Here is a 24,576-nt window from a genome sequence, read left to right as displayed (position 1 = left end):
ATTATTGATCTTGAGCTATTATCAGATTGAAACAACACCTGATGTTGAATACTGAGGGCGCCACCAAATAGCAGAACAGAGTATGGCGAGATAATGGTCGTCTCCCGCAGGAATACTTTGCTGGTTTCAATCTGTATTTGTGAAAAACTTTGAATCATGGTTCCAACAGTTCAGTAGCTTAAATCACATAAACATCAGATAAATGGCAAATTTAAATTATGGAAACCGACCCAATAATGTTGATATCGTTTAGTAGACTTTTTAATTTGTAAGCACCAAAGTTATCATGATCGATTGGGAAAGTAAAGTAGGAAAATTTAAAGATGTGACTTAGATAAGATGAAGCTAAGAAACCTTCTCAAGGTAGACGAGGAAAGGATAGCGAAATTCTTCTATGTTGTGATTGACCGATGATGGATGTATGTGAACAACCCTTTTACCATCATGCCACAGAGAGCTGCCTTTTGAACCCATGAAAGTAGAATATTCTTTGATGTTTCCTTGTGCTGGCCCAGTTATTCCTGCCTCAGTGGCAGCCACATTAGGATACAGGCCGGCGCATATAATGGCCTGCAGAAATCACAATTTTTTTTCAGTGCACATCACATAGAACATCGTGATACAATCAAAGTAATGAAGAAACTTAACATCAAAATGATATGATCTCTAACCCCTATCAAGGGTATTTTCGTCATTTGGCCCCAGCATAGTTCCCTTTAAATACATCTAGCCCTCCCCTAAGTGATGCCAACCCCCAACCCGGACAACGGGTATATTCGTCACTTGGCTTCAGCAAGTTCACTTTAAATGCCAGTAGCCCTCCCAGAAGTGACACCATCCAGAATCCCAACAAAGGGTATTTCCTTGTTCGGTCTCATCATAATTCTCTACAAATACTTGTAGCCCTCCCCTAAGTGATAATTTTCTGAATCCCTATGAACGGTATTTTCATCATTTCGCCTCAACATATTTCCCTTTAAATACTTGAAGCCCTCCCCTAAGTGATACCATGCCCAGTCCCTACAAAGGGTATTTTCGTCATTTGACCTCTGAATTGTTTACCCCAAATACTTGTAGCACTCAACTACTGTCTTACAATCTTGCCATCTTACAATCTTTTTTTCTATCCCTGAAAGTTTCCTTCCAAGATTCCTTTCTAGATAGAGGTATACTTGTAGTCTACCACAGACTGCCTAAAACATAACAATATTTTTTCATCTGCCTTTTCTTCCGACATCCAACTTCTATATTATTTCTATTAATTTTATTCGCCAAATATCGTTGCGTAATACATATATGATTAAGCAAACAGACTGAAGGAAACATATCAATGTCATAGTCTATACCCTTACTACACACGGATGATTAGAATACGTATTGAACGTTTGGGCTGCATCATTGAACCATAGATCAAGTCTGTCTTTCATTTTGTCTGATCCCTGTTTGACAAAAGTCATTTCGAGTTAGATCAAATGACCATAAAAAACTGTCTTAAAGTTTCAAATGACTGAAGACATCTTTTTAATGATGGCTGTAATAAGCAGCCCACAACTGGACTTCAACGAGCATGAGGGAAACTGGTTTTCCTGACCATAGTTAATAAAATAAAACAGCACCAAAGCCTTGACTTCAGTTGAACGAGAAAGAGTGTGCATATCAAAATTTCGTACTGACAGATATGGACTTCTAAAATTTTACAAGGCTGTACGCAGTTGAGGATTACGCAAAAAACAGAATTTCAGGTTTTTCTCTATTATAACGATGTACCAGACAATAATTGAATACGGTAGATTAATTACACAAGCAAATAAAAAGCCAATTCTACAGTCAGCTTCACCATTGGCCATCAACTAAAAAATTCTAAGGATCAAAACTTACCAGACTCTTAGCAAGGAGAAAATTTCAGGGTTATAATGAGGGAACATAAAAGACAAAAAGTTTTGTTCATGTAATTTCTCAGAGAGTGGAACTACTGATATATTGCATTTCATGTTCAAACGCATTTGAGTCCCAAATTGCACCACTAACCGAATAAAGACAATAACATTTCAGCTGATTTTAAATTAAAAAATACAAAGAAACTAGAGATGAGAAAAAAAAATTGTTGGACCATGACAGGCATAAATCTTCTCAAAAATCAGGTATAAGTCACGCGAGACTAATGATTGATTGTCTGTTATCAACTGTCAGGGTTTAAGAAAGATGACCTGAATGTACGTGGGGAGATTGATAAGTCCAATATCTGCAAGCAGATTCCCGAACTGTATTCGGATGTCCCTGTATAAAATCTCATTGAATTATGCCTCAAAGCATAGAGAAATCAAAATTAACAAATGGAATAGACTTTCATAATGAGCAGATGGAATCTTTCAGCAGTTCGTCTAGCATATGGTACCGATGAAGATGATAGTCACTTTATCATAGAAAAATTAGAGAATAAAGCCATCAATATATCCTACATAATTTTTTTTTGAAATTTAAAAGGGGTGAACACCTGATGAATCAGTCAGCCCCACAATTTTATATCCTACATAATTTTTTAAGATACAAATGCTTGGTTTCTTCTTCAAATACTGCTTTTTCCTCCAATGCTGCCAGAGTCACTGAGCTGAGTGCTGAAAACTGTATATTTCATCTAACTTCACTACATTGCTACATCTTCAATCATGGAGTTTTAAGGACTAAAATTATGCACCATTGCAGAACATTCCAAAGAGTAGGCTTACAATGCAAGCTATGAAAATAATGCTAAATTCTCCTGTGAAATAAGTTACATAAACTAAATCTTAAAAAGAAGTATTCGGCACAAGAAATTTACCTTATCATAAACATAACAGAGGAACTCAAACTATAGGAACGGCAAAATTGTTGTGCAGCCTTTTCTCCCTCCTGATCATTGCCAAAGCAGAAGCAGAAGGAGAGGTATATTAAAAATACAAAAGGAAAAATGATAAGCCGTCCAAAATAGAAGACTCAAGGAAATCAGCATAAAAAGAATTTTATTACCTTATGTAAAATCTGAGACCATTTCTTGTAAGCGACGATCATTAAAAGGTGATCAGACTGCCTCATTCCTTCACAGGGATCAGTTATTCCATCAATCTTAGAGGCCAACAGCATTAGCTTTGCTTTCTCAGTGGTTTCTTTCTGCAATAAAATTCCCATTTTTGTTCAAATGCCGAAAGCTGTGGTTTTAAAAGACAAATTAGCAATTACCTCCTCCTTGGATGTTAAAAATGGAGACTTATGGCTTAAAAATGCTGCGACAGAGAGAATCGGTGACAAGCAGCCAAATATTGCACCATACAGCATCATCTGCAATAAAGGAATATTAATATCATGGATTCTAAGGGTAAACGAAAATTAAAAATATTGCAAAGCCCTTGTAGTACAGAGACTTAAGCCTCGAACTGTAAACACGATGGGTGATAAAATCCAGAGAAATAGAATGTGCCAAAGATCATCGGGAAAGAATATATGGGCTTGGGTTGTACATCTTGACTTAGGCTGCACATTTTGAAGTCTCTAGCCAGGAAATATGGAATTCCAGTCCGTGTGATAACACAAATTCAAATAGTGAAATTGGTTATTCTGGCAAGTAGACATGGTTGTTCTGTTCTGTTCATTTGAAACGAACAAAAAATCCGCACAAAAGAACCACACAGGGCTTCGTTCTTTTTCTGTTCTTTTTTTTTAAAAAATGAACAAAATTCGCATACTCACATAAATTCGCACATTCGTGCAAAACGCGAACAAAATTTGCACTAAGTGAACAAAAAAACCGCGCACGGGTCTGTGCGATGTTCTGTTCGAATTCTTTTTTGTTCTGTTCATAAAACCGAATAGAACGAACAATTCGGACAAATTCGCACAAAAAGAACAGAACGACCACGTCTACTTATTGTGTCTATCTTACCACCATCTAATGTAAAGAAATTAAAACAAGCAAACAACCTTTCCAATGAGGACGTCCACTGGTAGCTTTGCAAGATGATAGCCAAGAGGAGTCATCTTTTCATTATCCTCAATGGCTCCAACCTGCAACATGAAAATAAAAATACAAAATAAACATAACACAGCCACCTAATTAAATTTCTCAAAAAAAAAATGTTTTGAAATCATATGAGGCGGTCACCCGAACAAATCGGTAACCACCTGACAAGTGCATGGTTCGAGCCCTAGGACTCTATTACATGTATACATTTTCCTCTTCCCTCTTCATCCGCATCACGAAGAAAACCATGGTGCTATGAGACTTTCTATCTCATGGGGGAGCCTGTCTGTAGAGGCCTTCCCCACTCGGAAGATCACCTCATTTATGTGTAGCCAGATTCCCCACAGCATTGTCAGCGGTCGGCCCCCCACTTCTCTTTGTCTGGGACTGGTCCTCTGCATGGACTCCCAAAAGGCATCCTCTGATGATGTGTTCAACGCCAACTGTGCTCGGGTGGCCCAAACTGTGCATGCAAAATGGCATCCAAAAAATAAATGATTACAATATTCGTCATCTCATGTGCACAACACGCATACCGTCAGGGCATCTGGATACATCCTCTTGAGAAAGACGCGGGTCATCAGTCTCTTTCGGAGCAAGAGCCACCCAAAAATCTTGGCCTTAAGCGGAACCTTAAGATGCCAGATGGCTCGACACACCTGGATCATATTTTTGTCTTCCTTGTTGCCCTGTCGGATCCGTGCATAGCTGTTGTCCAATCCCAACCATCTGATTCACCTGGGTTAGGGCGGATCTGATTTAGAGCTTGTTGCAAGCCCAAGAAATCAGTTAGTCGTTGGTCTGACAAGGCACCATCAACCCTTGGATTCCAGGTACTGTCCCAGCATTTACCTACTGTAGCCTCGGGGCATTGTGCGAGTGCAAATATCTGAGGGAATGCTTCTCGCAAGGCACTGCGCGATGATCAGGGGTCTGTCCAGAATTTAAAGAGACAGCCATCGCCTTTTCAGACAGAGTAGAACTCCAAGACCTTGGGGAAGATTTGTCTGAGGCCTTGCCAGAATGCTGACACCCCCTTGATTGGGGTTATTTTCTTATCCCAGTTCAATCCTCGACCATACTTGTCTCTCAAGATCCCTATGGTGAGGTCATCGCTTGGTTGCACGATCCTAGTCACCCACTTTGCTAATAATGCCTTGAATATGTAATACTCCTAGTCCGCCATGTTTGGTGGGCCTGCATACGGTATCCCATTGAACCAGTGCAAGCCCTCGACTCTGATCGGTACCACTGCCTTTCCAGAGGAAGCGTCTCATCAACCGCCTCTGGACAGGACCGCCCTCAATAGCACCAACCTACCGCCTCTAGACAACACTTTGACTTGCCATCCGTCCTACCGCCTCTCGATCTTCTCTATCATCGGCAGCCAATCCGCCATAGTCATTCGGCCTCCAGTTAACGGTAGACCCAGATATCTCATAGGGAGGCTACCAATCGGTGTTCCCAGTGCCTCTGCACATTGAGCCTCCTCCTCCAAGGACAGGCCACAACTCACAAATACAGACTTAGCCCGATTGATGCGTAGGCCCTAGAAGTCCGCGAATAGGTCGAGTAACGTGGACAGGTTTTTTGCCTCCTCTATAGAGCCTTCTACAAAAAAAGTAGTGTCGTTCGCATACTGCAATAACCGGATAACCCCAGGGACAATAACAGTTTGATAACCCTTCAGAAGACCATGTGTACATGCTAGATTAGTGCACGTGGCTACCACTAGCACAAACAGTAGGGTTGCGTGCGGGCACCCTTGCCTCACCCCCCTTTGCAGTTGTATACACAGCCTTTCGGCCTTCCATTCACCAACACTAAGAAGGAATGTGTTGTGATGCATCTTTTCATTCATGTGACCCATTCTTTCGGGAAGCCCCTCCTTTTCATTGATGCCCAGAGGAATCCCCAGTCAAGCGTGTCATATGCCTTGGCAAAATCAACCTTCCACATCAGACCTTTAGTTCCATCTCATATCCATGTTGCTAGGATCTCGCCTGCTGCTATGGCACTGTCGACTAGTAAACAGCCCTGTATGAAAGCTGATTGGGAGGGTCCCACAAGTTCCCCAATCACCTCTCTCAATCTGTTTGCCAATACCTTTGCAATGATAAGGTATATAGAGTTAGACAAGGAGATTGGTCTGAAGTCCTCGAGTCGTTTCCGTGCCTTGCTGCTTGGGGAGTAGAACCAAATCTGCTCTGTTTAAGTCTCTCAAAATGAACCCATGACTTTATCCAGGTTGATGAGATAAACAGAAGAAATAATTTATCTCAAAAGAATCTGAAGTTTCTAAAATTATCCAATAATAAGGACACAAGGAACGCATTCTAACCTAAAATAACCTCAAGTATCTCTAGTCATCTATTAGAGTAAATATGGCAATGAGCATTCATACTTTTAAATGAGTAATTGGATGGTATGCAAACCTCACGAAGTGTGTCAATTGCAGCTAAGATTGCTTCTTCACGTGGTGCTTCAATGGCCTGAAAAATATGAAATTTAGCACCTCATATAATGGGCCCAAAAATGTACAGCCTTTGAAATTTGTACTGAAAGAGATACAGTCTCCAATTCATGGTTTAAGTGAAATTGAGGTCAGAGTTCAATTGAAATCATCAAACTAGTTTTGTATAATTTTCTCACCTTCGTTAGGAAAGATCTTATGTCACCCAATCCCAGTGATTTTATTTGAAGAGACACCTCAGTCAAGGGGACCCGCAAAATCTCGGGCACCTTCACAGTAAAATAAAGAAAAAGCTTAAAAAATAAATTGATGTCAGAAACTCACGAAGGATTTGTATTTTAAATCAAATATTTCAGCAAGACAATCAGAAGAAACGTGTGACAGTAATAGGACACCCAGATACTCTCCTTACCTTGGACTTGCTTTGATGGTCTCCTAATAAAATCAAAAAGGTTAAAAAAAGGCCCAAGAAATAAGCCATAGTAGGAAGAATCCCAGTTGAAATGCATCCTGTTAGAGCGTATCACGTGAGTACAGCACGTGATATGCCCTACTAGCCGTTACACGGCTATATGCATATATTCTATTGTTTTCAATGAAAAAAACACCCATTTCTATTCCTCTTGTTCTCGTCGCCCTAAGGGCTTGTCCCTTCTCTTCTTCTCTACTCTCTTCACTGCACGTGAATCTTGGCACATCCAAAGCCTAAAATAATTAAATCTTCCAAAATAGTTGTTCCTTGGAAAGGATTGATAGGATATCCTATGTTATGTTGGATTGGACTGCTCTATGTAAAGCCCTTGACCGCTTTCTCTATTTCTTCTCTCTCTCCCTCCCTATTGGCCACGTATCATGTTCATTTAGATGGTGTCATATCCTCTGTGTAGTTGCTGCTCCTCAATAGTATGGAGCTTCTACCTCTGACCATTATGCACAGTTCTGTGAGTGTTATAATCCCCTGTGCCATTCTATGCACCACCATTACTGCCATCTGTGCATTCTGCTGTTCCCCAAATACTGCCATCATGCACATATTGTGTTAAGATAGGAGGCCACCGGAGAAATCTTAGAAAAGAGGAACATATGCAATAGCAATGCAATTGAGTTTATCAGTCTAGATGGGAGAAAGGACAACCCCTTATTATGAAGAGAGAATATACAAAGAGTTAGAATATGGATTGCTAGAAAATGAAGAGACATTATTATGAACAGGATAAGGATAGGTAAACCCATCAGTCCATTAGGCCTATATGGTCAGCTCTCAGAATCAGTATGAATTTATGTTGATCTTCAGGGTACAAGATGTCGGCCGATTTTATTCAGGGACATTCATTCATACTCAGAATTTATAAAAAACTTATAGAAATAATCCCACAGCTTCCTTTGCTATATTAAAAGCAGTGTTCACTAAATCAGGAGTACATCAAATTATAAAGACATCTTTAGTTTTGATAAAGGCCTCCAGTAGGTCTCCATCAAGACTAAGTCTTTGTCTGCTGTTGCCTTTCTTAGTAGAGTAGTTTTTGGGGTAGCAGACACTTGAATAACTCTTCCTCCACATCTACATGTGAGAATACAGTCTTCTAGTCATACTGATTCAGATCCCATCATGAGTTTGCAACTATTGCAATTAATGTCCTAACAGAGTTAAGCTTTTCTACTAGAGCAAACATCTGTTAAGTCAACATCATATAACTGGCTGTACCCTTTGGCTACAATCCTGGCCATACTATTGAGGAACAGCTTAGCCACTGGGGCAAAGGATATGACAATATCCAGCTTTCTTAACATTTAAATGAATATTAGCCTCTGGGGCAAATGTTCATTTAGATGGTGTCATATCCTTTGGCAGCATCATATCACTCCAATTTGTCATCCGAGTTTTACTTGATGTTGTACACCCACTGATACCCAAAAATCTTTCTGCCAAAATGAAGTGGTACTAACTCCTAGGTTTTGTTAGTTCTGCTGGAGGAGAACAGACCAGCAACCAGCCTCCACATTTAGGGTTTCAGAAAGAGAAAAGACAACTTCAAATTCGAGCTCAAAGTTTGGGGTTTAAATACCCATGACTTACATTGTGGGCTTGGGCCCAGGCCTGGGCCTGAAGTGGGCCTCAGACTAGGCCCGGGCCCGGCCCGAGTTTAAGTGACTTAATTCACATAAAGAGGTCAATTAAACAGTGAAATAAAAGATACAATAAGGGGTGATCGATCTCAACATGCTTTGTGCGATCATGCTGAACCGGTTTATTGTCACAGTATACACATACTGTTCCCTCAGATTGGAACTGTAGGTAAGATTCCTCTGATCCAGATGCTCTCAAATATACCTTGAGCCAGTGATCTGAACTTCGCTTCAGCAGTAGACCTGGCAACAACATGTTGTTCTTTACTTCTCCAACTCACCAAACTGCCACACAAATATGCGCAGTACCCTGACGTTGACCTTCTGTCCATCGGTGTAAAGTGTAACACTTTTATTTCTTCCTTTCTTGAACTGGACACCTTGGCCAGGTGTACCTTTTAGGTATGCCAGAACGCGATGAGCGGCCTGTAGGTGTACTTCACGGGGTTCGTGCACGTATTGACTATGGCGTCTTACAGCAAATGCAATATAAGGCCAATTATGAGTCACATAAATTAATCTCTCGATCAGCTGCTGATATGACTCTCTGTTCACTGGTTGACTTTCCTCTCAAATCCCTAACAATGTGTTTGGATCCACTAGAGTGCTCGAAGGTTTACACGCTAGTTGGCCTGCTTCCTTGAGAAGATCTAAGATGTACTTGTGCTGTGATATTAATATGCCATCTTTGGAGTAAGCTACCTCCATGCCTAAGAAATATCTTAGTCTCCACAATGACTTAATATCAAACTCTGCTGCACGGGATTCCTGGAGATATTTTACTTCAACTGAATCATTCCCAGTAATTAAAATATCGTCCACATAGATGATCAGGGCTGTTATTCCGGACACTTGACTTTTGACAAATAGGGTGTGATCCCCATTGCTTTGATGATACCTAGTTTCTTCATAGTCTTGGCAAATCTGCCAAACCACATCTGTGGAGACTGCTTTAAACCATAGAGAGCCTTATTCAATTTACAAACCATACAGGAGGCATGGTCATGACAACTTCTTCACCAATTCACCGTGGAGAAAACACGGGTAGTATCCAGCTAAAACTCTCTCGTATCTGCCTCCAAAATTCGAGTTTATGTGAGCAACTAAGGCCACAAGGATCTGGACAATATCCAGCAAATGTTTCAAAATAATCAATTTCATATGAATGTGTGAAACCCTTGGCTACCAGCTGAGCTTTATAGTGTTCCAATTCTCCATCTGCTCGATACTTGGGAGTATAGACCCATTTACATCCGACAGCTTTCTTACCAAGAGGTAGTGGTACTAGCTTCCGATTGACATTTTTCTTCAATGCTGCCATTTCCGTACCCATAGCGTGACTCCACTTATTGCTACGAAAAGCTTGCTCAACTGACTTAGGTACTTCAATTGAATCAACTTTGTTGAGAAAAGTCTGATAAGCATAACTTAAATGATCATAGGACAGATAATTGGGAATGGTATAAAGGGGTCTCAGAGTGCGACTTCGGGTCTCCTTACGCAATGAAACGGGCCACTAAAGGCCTTCGTCAGTCAGTTTGTTCACCTCTCTAGACCACGACTTAAACATAGCAGGAGTTGATTCAGCATTATCCACTTGTGGATGTTCATGACTCAGTGCTAGATGTTGCCTATCAAGGATACATGTGTCATCAGATTCATTCGGGAAGTTTTGCTCCATATTACTCACTGGTTCTGATATCTATAAGTGAAATGGCAGACTCAATGGATCAACTGGTAAATCAGCTGACGCATTGGTTGGCTGTTGAAAGTTCTCTCCATAAAACGCTGCACATTCATCAAATTTCACAGAGGCAGAGAAGATGAAACGTCGAGTGGAGGGGTGATAGCCCCTGGGTGTGGAGGCTGACGATGATCAGCAGCGGAAGGCAGTCACAAGTTGAGCCTGAGGTATTCTTGTCTTGGCTCTGATACCATGTCAGCTCTGCTACAGCAAGCAGGCCAGCAGTAAGCTTCCACATTTAGGGTTTCAGAAATAAAAAAGACAACTTCAAATTCATGCTCAGAGTCTGGGGTTTAAATACCAATAACCTACATTGCGGGCTTGGGCCTGGAGTGCGCTTGAGACTAGGCCCGTACCTGGGTCGAGTTTAAGTGACTTAGTTCACATAAAGAGGTCACTAAAACAGTGAAATAAAAGATAAATAAGGGGCTCTGTTTAACAAGTTCCAGTCTTCTGGAGAGCTTCAATCTCTGCATCCCTTCTCCACGCAAAGGATTCCCTGCCTCTAGGGGAAAGTATAGTATTACTTCTCCTGAGGGGGTGATCTAGAATGCTCTGAGTTCTGACCTCGTGCTGTCTCCAAGATTCCATTCAAATCACAAAAAGCTTCGGTATCTTGTCTCTACCCCCCAAGGGCATGACCCGAAATAATCCTGTGTGATTTCCAAGCCCTGGATGGTGATTGTGACCTGTTTTGCGATCAGGGTGCCTTGAATGATGTGCCCATCTCCTGTTGTAATCGTGTAGTGTGGTGCATGTTGCAATGGAAACTCCAAGTAGTGAATGATGTCGTCTAGGAGAAAGTTGGGGTTAGCTCCCCCATTTACCAGCATGGTGATGGGGTAGCCTCATAAGGTGCCTTGAAATGTCAACATCCAGCACATTGCGAGGCTCACTGTCGATGCCAACGAGACGTGGGACATCTGTAATTAGGCCATCCCCATGGGTTCTTCGTCTTCCACTTGCATCCAGTCTACGGTTGGTCTTGACCGGCCATCTCATTATCATGGATCAAGATCAGATTGAGTTCCCAACATCCAAAGTGACCAAGGGTGTACATTTCATCACACCGATAACAGAGTCCATGGGCCTTGCATGCCTCAAAATCATTTTCAGTGAGTTGTAGTCATCGTTGGTGGTTAGGTGGTACATACTTGTTCTCAGCAGTTGTGGACGGGGCAGGGCCCAGCAAGCGTTGTGGCTGTGGTGGCAACTGAAGTGGCGGTGCAACCATAAGATATGGTCGTGCCCCTGGTGTTGTGGAAGTCCACAGGTTTGGAGCGCTTCACCTTGGCCACAACGCCTTGTATGTCTTGTTGTAGCAAATGTAAGTGAGTCTTCTGGAGAACTTCATCCGATAGACGGAGTAGGTATGCCACCAGTCACTCGAATTCCCCTTGGTAGCTGAGACAGAGACATCTTGACATAAGCTCAAGAGTCGGTCATACCTGTCATCTGAAGACGTGCTGAAGCTCCGATCAAGCTTTCCTCAAAAGTCTTCCCAATGGCAGAATGGTTGTTTGCCCTCCAAGAGGGTGAACCAGTCGAGCGCTGCCCTATCCAGATCTAACGAGACTGAACTGAGACAGTCAGGCTCACCAATGGAGTTGAGGCAATAGCAACGTCCACTTGACACAGCCACCCATCCGCATTGTCACCCGAGAAAATGGGGAACTCCACCGAGAGGGGGTCGTGCACAGCGGTGTGCCGGGGGAAAGGGAAGGGTGGCGGCAGCGTGCGTGGAAGGGAGGAACATGAAGAGCTGCTTCCATGCAATCAAGTTTCTGGGTCAGATGGTCAAGTATACTGTTGTGCGTTGTTGATTTGTGAGGAGTTAGGTCTTGGTAGCTTGGGCATTGGCGTGGAAGGCAGTCGGTTGATTTTCAAAGGAGTCCATCTGACAATGCCAGGTGAAGATCATTCACAGCCACCTCGTGAGTGAGGGGCAAGCAGAACCTCTGCATGATTCGGGGCTGCGGGGAAGGGCTGGGCTGGTCATTCTAGGAGAATCCTCGTCATGGCCCGAACTTGCAGCAATGAGACTGGTGCTGATACCATTTTGGTAGCCCCTTGTCGATTGATATAGAGAGACAAAAAGCAAGCAAACTTAGGGAGGAGTTCATACACAATCCACTACCATCATCCTCTCCCGCCGAATGGCCAGGAGCCCTCTACCCAAAACCCTACTTTCAAGTGTGCCCACCCTCGACACCTTGCCCCTTCTTCTTAACCCTTACGTTGTCATGTACTCCCTCCCCCCCCCCCGACACATGAGGGTTCCCTTACGTAGGGCATCCATAGTCATGTATCACATTCCTTCATTAGAATGTAACTTTGGTCTGGAGCATATTTGAGGAAATAAGGAGACAGCTTCTGCTCCAAGTAAGCTAAACATCAAGTCTAACATACAATCTCCGAGTTATAATGTATTAGTCTATTTGTCTTGATTTTAATAAGTAAGATGAACAGGGAGATTATACATCTATTGACTCAAGAAAGACATAAGGCGATGAAAACAAACTCCATGATGTCCCGTGCAACATTAGGCATCATTCAGTCATCTTATTTCTCTTCTACCAGATTCCTTACATGGATTCAGAATATTCCAAAACCAAACACAGTAGCAGAGGCCTCAACAAAGTAGTGAAGATTGGCGATAACTATTGTAAAAAACATTTGTTTTCTATGCACCTCTTGTCTGATTTGGCTGCTGACCAAGACCAGGATTGTATGAGTGCCTGGTCGAGTGACTGAACATGAAGTTTTATCAGCTAAAAGAATGAGGCCTGTACTATCTGGGATATGCCTCCAGATGTAGGGTCGTATCAGAATTGAAAACCATTTACTTTTGTTCACCAATGGAGATACCTATCCCTAGACAAATCTTGACAGAAACACTAAAGGGTGGCGATACTGGTATTATCAATCGACAAGGGGTGGTGATACCTATCCCTAGACAATTCTTGACAGAAACGGGATTTCGGTGCTCCGTCAATGCTTTTTGGAAAGACTTGATGGCAATATCATAGTCTTTAGAGGACTTGGCAAGTTTCACAAACGCAGTTCCCTTCCTTGTAAGAGCCCTTGTAATCATCTTGAATTCAGACCGCAGCTCTCTCCCCCTTTCAACAGCCTTGTCACAGTCTTTTATGCAGTCCTCATAATTTCCCGTTTCCAAGTAGACAGCTGCTCTGTTGATAATACCAGTATCATATCTCATATCTACTTCTCCGACAATGTTCTTCCTGCCGCCTACCTACCTCCACCACTGTTCCTTCAAGCACTCTCCTTTTCCCTCCCAGTTGCAGGTGATGATCTTACAGCTGATTCTCCTCCTCTATTCCTTACAGCCAAAAAATGATACAAACCTTGATCTAGGGTCGTATCAGAAGGAGTGGAGGACGAGGCGGAGTAGAAATTCCCGGGGTAGAGAGGAGAAAGGGGAAGGATATGAGAGGAGGCCGAGCAGAGGGGGTAGGGATCGGCCGAGGACGAGCCGCCTGAAGACGCGGTGATGCAGAGACGATCACGAGGACGGGGATTGTGGAGGGGGATGGAGCGTGGATATAGAAGAGATGAGAGGGAAGGGAAAACCCCAATCACTTAAGAACCAACATCCAGTCTACCCTCCCCAGAAGGAGGGCTGTGCTATTTAAATGAATATAAAGGAAAACAACGGCCTGGGGAAACCTATCAGAACTCTCACATTCTTATCAAATTTCCAAAATATCTTAGGATGGTCTCCCGTGGGTGATCAGGATAGAAGAAACCGAAAGTATGCCCCCCAAACATATACCTATCCGCCCCTCTGGCAACCTCTGCCGATTCCCCACCCCTCCTCGCCCACCACCTAACTCTCCTGCCTGCCTTCCCATATTCCTCTTCTGCCTAGAAGCACTCAGTTGTACTCCTTTCCTAGGTTATCCTGCATACACAAATCTGTGAACTACAATACTTAAGAGGGAGATCATACGCACACCGTGATTAATCCAGAAATGGCGGTCTCATGACACAGTTCACTGGTAGGGGACTAGTACATTCTTATTCAAGGGGACTGGGCGGTCTCATCGAGCTGTGGGCACAGGTATATTGGAATGGCGCACGTGACATACAACAACATGCAGGTGTTATAGGAAAGGTTCAGCGGAACAAAGAAGGGTTCCCAAAGGATTGCAAAAGCAAAAGTCATAGAAACGATGAATCAGTCAACATTCTGAATAAGGGGGAAATTGACGATAGATCGGTGAAGGTGAGATCATGCTGAGACAAAGTATTATGACCTGAGCGAGGCACTGCTCATAGCAGGGAGTTTTTTTTAGATGCTTGGAATGGGGCCACCATACACAGGAATGTAGAGAGCCAGTGATTTTCCGACGGTGCATAGGTGTGGGCCACCATAAATTTGACTCCCAGCAAGAGGAGACAAAGGCAATAAACCAAAGGTGCAGGAGGGTGATTCACAGAGTAGGATCAGAGGGCATGGGAGAGAATCTGGCAGATGTGAAGGGGACGGATCCATGTAGTAGCCTCCTCTGGAGGTGTCAGGTAAGAGACATAGTCAGGATACTGTGGATGTATAGGTCCATTGTAACTATGGTGGCTTCAGAAGAAATTCCCGATGTTGGGGCAACTGTAACTATGGCGGCTAGGTACAAGTGCCCCCTGGATATGAGGAGCATCCATGGCAGCCTATATGTGAGAGTGTGACTAAATATAGAGGGAATTCGGTGGCATGGAGATATAATGGTGTGGGGCTCTACCTAGAAAGGAGAGAACTGGAACCGATTGACCTGGAAGTACATGGGATTCCAATGGGATATTGAAGATGACTGGCTATGGAGGCTATGGTCAGCTCTGTCGGGAGACTCCAGGGCAGCAGCTGCCAATCAAATATATAATAGAATATTCTCTTATATAATAGAATCCTAACAAGCGTATTTTGCAATATGTATATATATATTTTTGAATAATATAGAAGATCACCCAACTTGGTGACCCTCCGAACACACGGACGTGGACAGGTCTAGGCCAAAAAGCATAAGCCCATCCTTCCCCCCATATCCACCACCTCATCCAGGACCAAACCAACAAAAAACCAGCCTCTATACATCATTTATAGCCCTTTCCACCGACATTGCCGCCCCCTTGAAGGCGACCTCGTTGCGGTGAGACCATATCGCTCAAAGCACCGCGAATCTCATCCTCCGCTCCTTGTCAATCTCATGCTGGTGCCGCGGCAGTGTGGCCCATAACTGCGAGCTCGACGTAACCTCTGCCAACCCCTGGCTAGCCCATAGCGCCTGAGCAAGCCGACAATGGAAGAAAAGATGCTCGCACTCCTCCTCTTCCGTACACCCAAGGCATAGTGAAGATTCAGCCGGAAAAAACCTTCGCCATCTCACGCGGGTCATTGTCCGCTTCCTGGCGAGCAGCCATGCAAACACCCTGACCTTTAAAGGAATCTTTTGCCTCCAGATTGAGCGACATGCCCTTAAGATGATTGGGTCCTCATAGTGGTGTGGTCTCAAACTCTGGTACACACCTCGGCTGGAGAACAGACCCAATGCCCATACCCACCCATCTGTCATCCCTTCCATTGGCCTCCAGTTGTTCAGAATTTGCTGAATGCTTAAAAACTCCTCCAACCGCTGACTAGATAAGATGGCCGCAAAAGTTGGACACCACACTCCATCCCAACACTCATCTACCAAGGCATGCCGGTGACAAGCAAGGGCATATAGTCGAGGGAACAGATCACAGAATCGTCCATGCGACGACCAATTGTCCATCCAAAACCTAAAACCGGCGCCATTCCCCAATTGGGCCAGAAAAAGCTCCCTGACCAAGGGAAACACCTTCCTCATCCCTCTCCAAAAAGCCGACTGCCCCCTCACCTTGTGCATCAACTTCTCCCAATCCAAATTGGATCTGTATCTGTCTCTCACCACCTCCTTAATCAAGTCATCCTCCGGTCCCACGATCCATCTAACCTATTTCGTTAATAGCGCCACATTCAGTGTATTTAGGTCAGGCACCCCAAGTCCCCACTGTTTAGTTGGCGTGCAGATGTCATTCCATGAAACCAGCGCCATGACACGTCCTTCCCCTGCATTTGCCCCCTTCCAAAAAAATCTCCGCATGATCTCACTCAGGCGTTTCTCAACACCCACTGGGATTTTAAACACGGATAAATAAAAAGTTGGAATTGCTGATAATACCGATCGCAGCAGCACCAGTCTCGCCCCTCGTGACAAGACTCTTTGCTTCCAACCCTCCAACCGTCTCTCCACCTCCACCACTGGTTGCCAGTCTACTTGTTGTAGGCTATCAACAGATAGGGGTAGCCCCAGGTATCGCATAGGCAATGAACCCACTGGCGTTTCAAACGCACTGGCACACAAGGTCTCCTCCTCCATCGATAGGCCGAACCCCACAAATTTCGATTTTCCTCTGTTGATGTGCAGTCCCAAACAATCTGCGAACACCCGCAAGAGTGCTGCCAAATTCTTGGCCTCCTCTACCGATCCCTCGATGAAGAACAGTGTATCATCGGCATACTGTAACAAAGGGATGCCCAATGGCTGGCTCGGCGTCTGAAAACCTCTAATACAACCCGTTCCACATACCAAAGAAGTACTTATGGCTAGTACATCAGCTGCCAGAACAAAAAGCAACGGCGCTAGTCGACATCCTTGTCTGAGCCCTCTCTGCGGTCTGATCCACCCCCCTTCTGGGTGGCCATTTACCAACCCGTTCCTTGACTGAGACGTCACGCATCGCTTCACCCATTTGATCCATTCCTCCGGGAAACCTCGCCTTCGTAGCGCTGCCCATAGGAACCGCCAATCCAAAGAATCATATGCCTTCACAAAATCTACCTTCCACATGAACCCCTTGGTCCCATTCTTCTTCCACGAAGCAATAATCTCCCCTGCCATGACTGCACAGTCAACAAGCTGTCTCCCCGGGACAAAAGCAGACTGAGACGGCCCAACCAAGTCCCCAAGTACCCCTTGTAATCGATTAGCCAGTACCTTTGCCATAATGAGATATATGGAGTTGGATAACGATATGGGCCGGTAGTCGCCTACATTCTCTGCTCCTTGCCGCTTCAGTATTAAGAATAAGAAGGATTTGTTTATCCTTTCCATATTTGCTTGAGGGTTCCTGAGCTCCCCCAAAGTGGCGATCACATCATCTTTGACCTCACTCCAGAACTCCTTGTAGAAAAACACCGGTCTACCGTCCGGTCCTGGGGCGCCTTCGCCATTCAGCCCTGCCATAGCTACCCGAACCTCCTCCATATCAAAGGGCCGCACCAGACCATCTCTCTGCCCTTGCGTTATCTGAGGCGCCCCTTGGCCCGTCCACCACCAACTGTTCCGCCCCCCCCCCCCCGTGACATCAAACGAAAGTGCTCCGCCGTTGCTCGACCCACTGCCGTGTCCCTGTAACCCTTTGGGTTCCGACCTTCACTGATAATATCTGATTCACTCTCCGTCATCCATTTGCTACAAGGTGGAAAAACCTCGTGTTTGCATTCCCCTCCTTTAACCATAGCTGCCGGGATCTTTGTCTCCAATCCATTTCCTCCTTCCTATCCTCCTCGGCCACCACATATCTCCACTTCTTTCACTCCTGAATCTCCGCACTCATTAATGTCCGACCTTCCTCCACCTCATCCAGTTCTCTAATTCTTGTGAGGGCCTCGACTCTCACTTTACATCTCGCCTCCATTATCCTCCTTCTGTAGCTTTTCAAGAGATCTCTCAACCCATCTATGCAAGTTGCCAATCTGCTCGCTCCTGGCTCCTGCTCCGAATTTGTCCGCCATATGTCCTTTATCTCCTCTTTGAAACCCCCTTCTCGTAACCATGACTTGTCAAATTTAAAGTATGTGGTCCGCCCATGGCCCTCATGAGACTGCCACATGATCGGTGTATGGTCCGATATAGGCCTAGGCAAGGCTCTTACATCTGCCCCCGGGAATCTCTCCATCAACTCCACTGAGCAAAAGAACCTATCCGGCCGAGACTTAGAAGCCGCTCTCCCCGAACTCCTCCATGTGAAACAACAGTCAATTGGCCCCATCTCTTGCAATATATAATAGAATCCTAACAACTGTATTTTGCAATATATAATTTGCAATATATAATAGAATCCTAACAAGTGTATTTTTGCAATTTATAATAGACAATGCTCTTTATTATTGTTTCATTTGTTAGGTCTCCAGTCATACTCAATCAAAGGAAGGAAACCAGCAACCTGAGATGGTTCAGATTTAAGGCCCTGAGAGTGTCTTCAGGGTATGGCCACGTGATAAGATCCTTGATCTAGGCTCGTATCGAAAGGACGGTAGAGGGCAAGGAGAGGTAGAAATTCCCCGGGTAGAGAGATGAAACGGGAATGGCTGGGGGAAGGCCGAGTTGAGGGGTAGGGATCGACCGGGGACGAGCCGCCTGAAAACGCGATATAGTAGAGACAATCACGAAGGACGAGGATCGTCGAAGGAGAGAGAGAAACCAGACCTAGATGTGGAGAGGGGAGACAATAGTACTTCTTTCTTCTATCTTCTTGGCTGCCCTCCTAAAGGGAGGGCATCCCTATTTAGCGGGAATACAGAATTGCCAAATGACTGAAATGCCCCTATGGGCTAACATGACGAAACTACCCCTCAATAGGTTGAGGATCCTATCACCACGCCTCCGCTGACAATTGTTTTGGAGATTTGGGGAATGGCATGGAAGAATGAGGAGTTTTTACCCTTATGGGGACAGGAGGGGAGGATGACTGGAGACCTATCTGGGTCACCAAAAGGATGTGATCGCACACTCATTTACAGCTGTGAGTGGCATGGTACCTCCTTTTATATCAACAATGCCTATATGAAGATTAGAGGGGGAGTATAACCTAATATATGTGGCTTGTTGTGGAAACAAGAGGTCACATAAAGGTGCAACTGTTTTGTTGGCTGGTGATAAGGCGGTGACCAGTGACACAAGCCTTTTGAAAAGGTATGCACCTATGTTCTTTGGCAGAATGCATTAAATGCAAAAGGGGTGAGGGAGACTGTTGTCATCTCTTTTTTGCATGTCAGTTTGCCCAAGTAATATGGCATCGCAGAGGATCTCAAGGGTAGATTCTCTTCTGTCAAGGCCTTCTAGTACTCTATCAGAGAATGCAGATCTGGGCAAACGATGGAATGGGAAGGATTCCCGCGGTGCTGTGGGTAATCTGGCTGCAGTGTAATGAGGTGGTGCTTTGGGGAAGGACAGCCTCAAGGAACAATTGTCTTCTTGAATTGGAGTGTCTTATGGGATATTAGTTGAGGGGAGGGGAGGGCCATTTTGGTCATCGTGTGTCCTGAACATTTTATTTATTTTAATAGCGTCAAGTTGATCACCATTTTCGGATGATTTTCCTTTTTTCAAAAATAAAAATAACAAAAAATAATTCAATCATATGATTTTTTTAGAAGTTCAATTAATTAAAACACCAATAAAGAACCTTAAGCAAGAACAGCTGTGCATGCCCTACGCAGCTTAAAAAGCAAGATATCAAAGATGATAAAACAGTAAAGCATACTAGCACACCCCCAAAACTGAAAAATATATCAATAAATATAAATAAATTTTTATTAAGTGATTAAGATAAAGATAAAATACCTGAAAAGACCGCAAGAATTGTTCAAATCTGTAGCGCGTGTACAGGAAAAAGCAATTGCCTGGTTTCACACGCCCAGCCCTTCCTTGTCGTTGCTTTGCATTTGCTCGTGAAATCCAATCTTCTACTATGCTACTCATTCTCTGATTTTTTTACACCAAATAAGTTCAAGTGACATTAGCATAAGGACAAAGATTTCACGGTTTTTTGACAGAACATAAGGACAAAGATTGTGATGTAAAAGCTCTTCAAGTAACAAGTCATTATAAAATTCGAGGAAAATGTTGAAGAACAAAGCACATTCTACTTCCATGAAAACAAGAGCCAGTCACATTTAGAGTGGGGATACTGTATATCATACAAATGTACTCATTCTGTGACAGAACACCAAATGAAACTTTGAATACTCTATTAAATTCAAAAGGAATGAGAGACTTTAAAATGTATGGAAGAGAATTTAAATAACTCCACACCTTTTGGGAATTATATCGTTTTTCTTTGTGCTTTCCAGAGTCAATTACATAGACTATGTCATCAATCGTGATGCTGGTCTCTGCGATGTCTGTTGCAACAATAACCTATAATTTGATAACAAATTAAATGTTTGTTAATGTTCAATAGAAATGTTTAAGTGTGGACTATTTTATTAAACATGAGTCTTTTTTTCCAAGTTTTAATCTCAGAGATAACTTTCCATCCTAAAGTATCAGCTCACAGAAGGTAGATGAAAATTCCATGTAACGGTAACCACCTTCCAAAAATATTGCAATCTATCGGACCCTTATTACTCTTGCCCTCCATTTTAAAATGACAAACGTGAATCCTTATAAGAAATAACACAACAGAATAAAACACATCCCAAGAAATAAAACACATCCCAACAAAAACACCTAAACATTCAATAAATGCAACCAAATAAAAATATTAGGTGATAATTCTATGTTATTTAAATGTTAAATAAAAAGCCCATGGACATCAGAAGTACACATCGGGACAAGTCCCTTAGGAAAAATAATGCACCATGATAAGGACAAATCTTGATCACTAATTTATGATTAGTGAATTTTGAAATTTACAACAAAATGTTGCTCTTGAGCAAAGCGCTCACCATCATGTTCTGAAGTCGCAGCAACGATGAGGGAAGAAGTGATGTGAACATAAGAATTATAAATTCTATTTCATCCAGGAAGTTGTAACCGTTCCAAAGGAGAAGTTGGACAATAAAGGTTGTGGGGAAGCATCAAGGGAGTAGAGAGAAATATTCATCTTCTTTTTCTGAAGAGCGACTCATGCAAATTAAGTGGTGACTCCGTGATTCCATCAAAGCAAGGAAGATAAGCCAGCACATGGGAGGGCCACGTGATGGCGTAAGTACTCAAGACTAGTTGTATAACAGTAGTGACAATTACTTGGAAGGCTGAGACTATAAAATACGTAGGGGGGTGGGGGGGGAGGGGACAGAAAGGCATTGTTTCAATTGGAGTTGGCTGGATAGAGTTTCTCTAAGAGGTGAAGGTTGTATGTGACGGGAAAAAGGAGAAGAGGATTTCTTGACAAGGAGATCAATTGGAGGGAGCATGACATCGCGCGATAAATGTTTTATTTTCTTCTTGACTTCACAGAGTATTTATTTGATCTTAGATCGCATCATAAATCTTGTTCCTTTATATATACAAAGGTAAGGATTCAAATACAAGTGTACAAAGAGTCAAGTTACAACATTTCAGAGTCGAAATGAATTTTACTGTGAAAGCAACCATTGCTAATAAGGAAAAGGGACAGCTTGAATGATAAGGCATAAAGCTAGGGATCCAACAGCCAACAACATGAATGATAGAAGCGGTCAAAATATAAACATTCTGCAGGTGAAAAGCATTAGTGTAACTGAAGTTGAACTAATGGGAGATAACCTTTCGTATATTTCTTGGAGGTGATAGAAACACTTTTTTTTGCTCCAAAGAAGAGAGAGTAGAATGTAAAGGAAGAATCCAATCAGATGATGTGCCCTTAAAGTGGTAGGAACCACGCAGCCTTTCAATTAAGAGGTAAATTTCTGCAACACCCTGTGATAAACAATGAGGAAATTTGACAAAAAAAACAAGCTAAAGAATAAATATGTAGGATCATAATTTATTACCGGTAGAAAAACAAGTATTGCGCCCAGGGGCCAATTGTTGTCAATATGAAATATTAAATCTTCCAGAAGGTCATAGTCCAGTATATCTTCATTCAACCTTTTCTGCATGGACATGTCATTTGTGGAAAAAAGCACTTTATGTGTCAAATTTAAACGCATCATTAATTTTTAAGGCATTTACTATAGTATGCCTTCTATTGTCCTATGGGTCAAGAATGTCATTCTGAAAGCACACCAGGTTCTGTCGAGTCTGCTCACTGTATTCCTCGTAAGAACTTGGATTGTAATTAGGATTCACATACTCATCCAGGGGTGATTCTTCATCTCCCCAAGAAGATAGAGCAAGATGCTTCTTTCCTCGTCTGTTACCGACATAACTCTGGTTGACCTAAACCATAAAAGAGGCAGATAGGCAGAAAAGTTTTTAAAAAATAAAGAAACAGAGATTTGTTTTATCATCAAAGCATCCAAGAGAATGATAAAATCGTCAAGTTTTTGCCTTCTTAAATGGTATTGTTGCATTTACAATTTCATTCTTCAATAATTGGAAAGTGGAGCATCTACTTACCCACTTGAGGGGGGGTGTCAGCCGCCTATGATGTTTTATCATTTATCTGTATTTATACGTGTTTGTATTGTCTGTAGACTTATGTCCTTATCGGATATAAGTGAAGCAGATCCAGGCTATCGGGTCCACGATAGCCTGGATGACTGAAACGCCCAGGCTACTTATAAAAAACCCTAGGGCGCCGTCTGATGCATTGAGTTCTACAGTTCTACTCTTAATGTGAGTTTCTTCTCTTTGTTCTTCCATTCTCTACCCTAAATCCGGATTAGGGTTAGGGTTTAACAATAACTTTGGATTGCGCGCCAAACAGCCTCTTTCGAATTCACATTCAACATTGATATTTCTTGGCTGGCCCAAATTGTGGGAGCAAAAGGCATTCGAAAAATAGGTGTTGACAGTCTATTTCCTCTCTTGAGCATAACACAAATGCCGATGATGTATCTGGGTATAGCCTTTTGCAAAAGATCCAGGTCATTAGTCTTCTCCATAAAAGAATCCATACAAAAATCCATACCTTTGTTGAGACTTTCTGACGCCAGATGAACCTAAATGCCCGGATGATTTTTGGCTCTTCATCTTGCCCCTTTTAGAATCTCATGTAAGCATTTTGGACTCAAACAGGGTCGTTGAGCCATGTCCAACCATCTTGTTCACTGCACCTTGGGGCCTAACTGTCCTAGGGACTGCAGCCTATCCCAAAATTCACCAACTAACATCAGGTTCCACCCTCCCCAACAGTCCCGAACCCTGGGGTTTGGGCTTTGTATGAGTGCATATAAGCAAGGGAAGGCTTCACACAATGTGCCCTGTGGCGAACATGCATCCAAACTACACTGAAATACAGAGCTATGGCCTCACTTGGTGGAGAAGTTCCATATTAAAGGGAAAATCTGTTTGAGTCCTGGCCAAAAGGGTGCCGCCCCTTGGAATGGAGTTGCTTTTCTCTCCCAATTCAACCCCCTCCTGAAGTTGTCCCGCTGTTTTTGAATGGTGAGGTCATCTAGGGTATTCATAATCTTTTCCAGCCATTTCATTAGTAGTCCTGTATTCATACTATGTATGTGTAAACCCCTCAGTCATCCCAATTTGGTAGGTTGACACGGAATGTCCCAATGAAACCATTGCGAGCCCATGACTTTGTTCTAGCCCGTATCCTCCATAAAAAGAATCTCATCATGTTGTCAACTGAAAGATGAAATATGGGGATCGCAAAATGTACCAATCACAACAGCACCAAGTGTCGCCCCCTCGACAAGACCTTGGCTTGCCAACCCTCAAGCTACCATTCTACTTTCTCGATAACAGGTTGCCAATCTGTTTTCGTCCTCCTCCCCCTCTTCAATGGCAGGCCCGAATACCTCATCAGTAATCACCCAATTGGTATTGTCAATGCCTCTGCCCATTGGATAACCCTCTGCCTACAAAGCTGATTTGGCCCGGTTAATTTGAAGACCTGATTTTAATCTGCAAATTCGTCTAGTAGAATGGACAACCTCCTCGCCTCCTCCATGGAGTCTTCAATAAAGGTGGTGCCATCCGCATACTGCAACAAAGGAATGCAATTAGGATAGCCTTTTGTTTGGTAGCACACTTGATTGGTACATATGGCGAGTGCATCCACTGCCAAAATAAACAGTAGTGATGCTAGTGGTCACCATTACCTAACACCCCTTTGTAGTTTGTATCCTGCCTACCTCTAAGTGCCCATTCACTACCACAGTTTAAATGAAAGGTAATACATCTCTTCATCCACATGATCCATTCTTTGGGGAAGCCACTCCTTTTCATGGAGGCCAACAAAAAATTCCAATCTAAGGCTAGGTAGAAGTTCCCAGGGTAGAGAGGAGAACGGGAATGGTCGGGGGAAGGC

General features: G+C 43.2%; 1 protein-coding gene across 2 annotated transcripts in view; it reads right to left on the bottom strand.

The window, feature by feature from the left end:
• The window catches only part of LOC144706158 (RNA helicase family protein), a 90,805-nt gene that overhangs the window by 1,587 nt on the left and 64,642 nt on the right, over nucleotides 1–24,576 (bottom strand). Inside the window, exons 17-31 of one of the 2 annotated variants that reach the window (XM_078579065.1) lie at nucleotides 22,374–22,526; nucleotides 22,139–22,240; nucleotides 21,912–22,064; nucleotides 20,475–20,579; nucleotides 20,004–20,144; nucleotides 6,647–6,736; nucleotides 6,430–6,486; nucleotides 3,955–4,038; nucleotides 3,217–3,315; nucleotides 3,007–3,147; nucleotides 2,819–2,889; nucleotides 2,208–2,277; nucleotides 1,347–1,439; nucleotides 355–570; nucleotides 39–131 (exon numbers count right to left, since the gene is read on the bottom strand). In XM_078579065.1, coding sequence (XP_078435191.1) covers nucleotides 39–131; nucleotides 355–570; nucleotides 1,347–1,439; nucleotides 2,208–2,277; nucleotides 2,819–2,889; nucleotides 3,007–3,147; nucleotides 3,217–3,315; nucleotides 3,955–4,038; nucleotides 6,430–6,486; nucleotides 6,647–6,736; nucleotides 20,004–20,144; nucleotides 20,475–20,579; nucleotides 21,912–22,064; nucleotides 22,139–22,240; nucleotides 22,374–22,526 — 1,668 coding nt within the window. The remainder of the gene's footprint in view (nucleotides 1–38; nucleotides 132–354; nucleotides 571–1,346; nucleotides 1,440–2,207; nucleotides 2,278–2,818; nucleotides 2,890–3,006; nucleotides 3,148–3,216; nucleotides 3,316–3,954; nucleotides 4,039–6,429; nucleotides 6,487–6,646; nucleotides 6,737–20,003; nucleotides 20,145–20,474; nucleotides 20,580–21,911; nucleotides 22,065–22,138; nucleotides 22,241–22,373; nucleotides 22,527–24,576) is intronic. The other variant, XM_078579066.1, reaches the window with a different exon arrangement.

This window comes from Wolffia australiana, chromosome 7 (genome assembly GCF_029677425.1).
Source record: "Wolffia australiana isolate 7733 chromosome 7, ASM2967742v1".
NCBI lineage: Eukaryota > Viridiplantae > Streptophyta > Magnoliopsida > Alismatales > Araceae > Wolffia > Wolffia australiana.
Note: the sequence above shows the minus strand (reverse complement) of the source record. Positions and strands in the feature narration are given on the sequence as shown.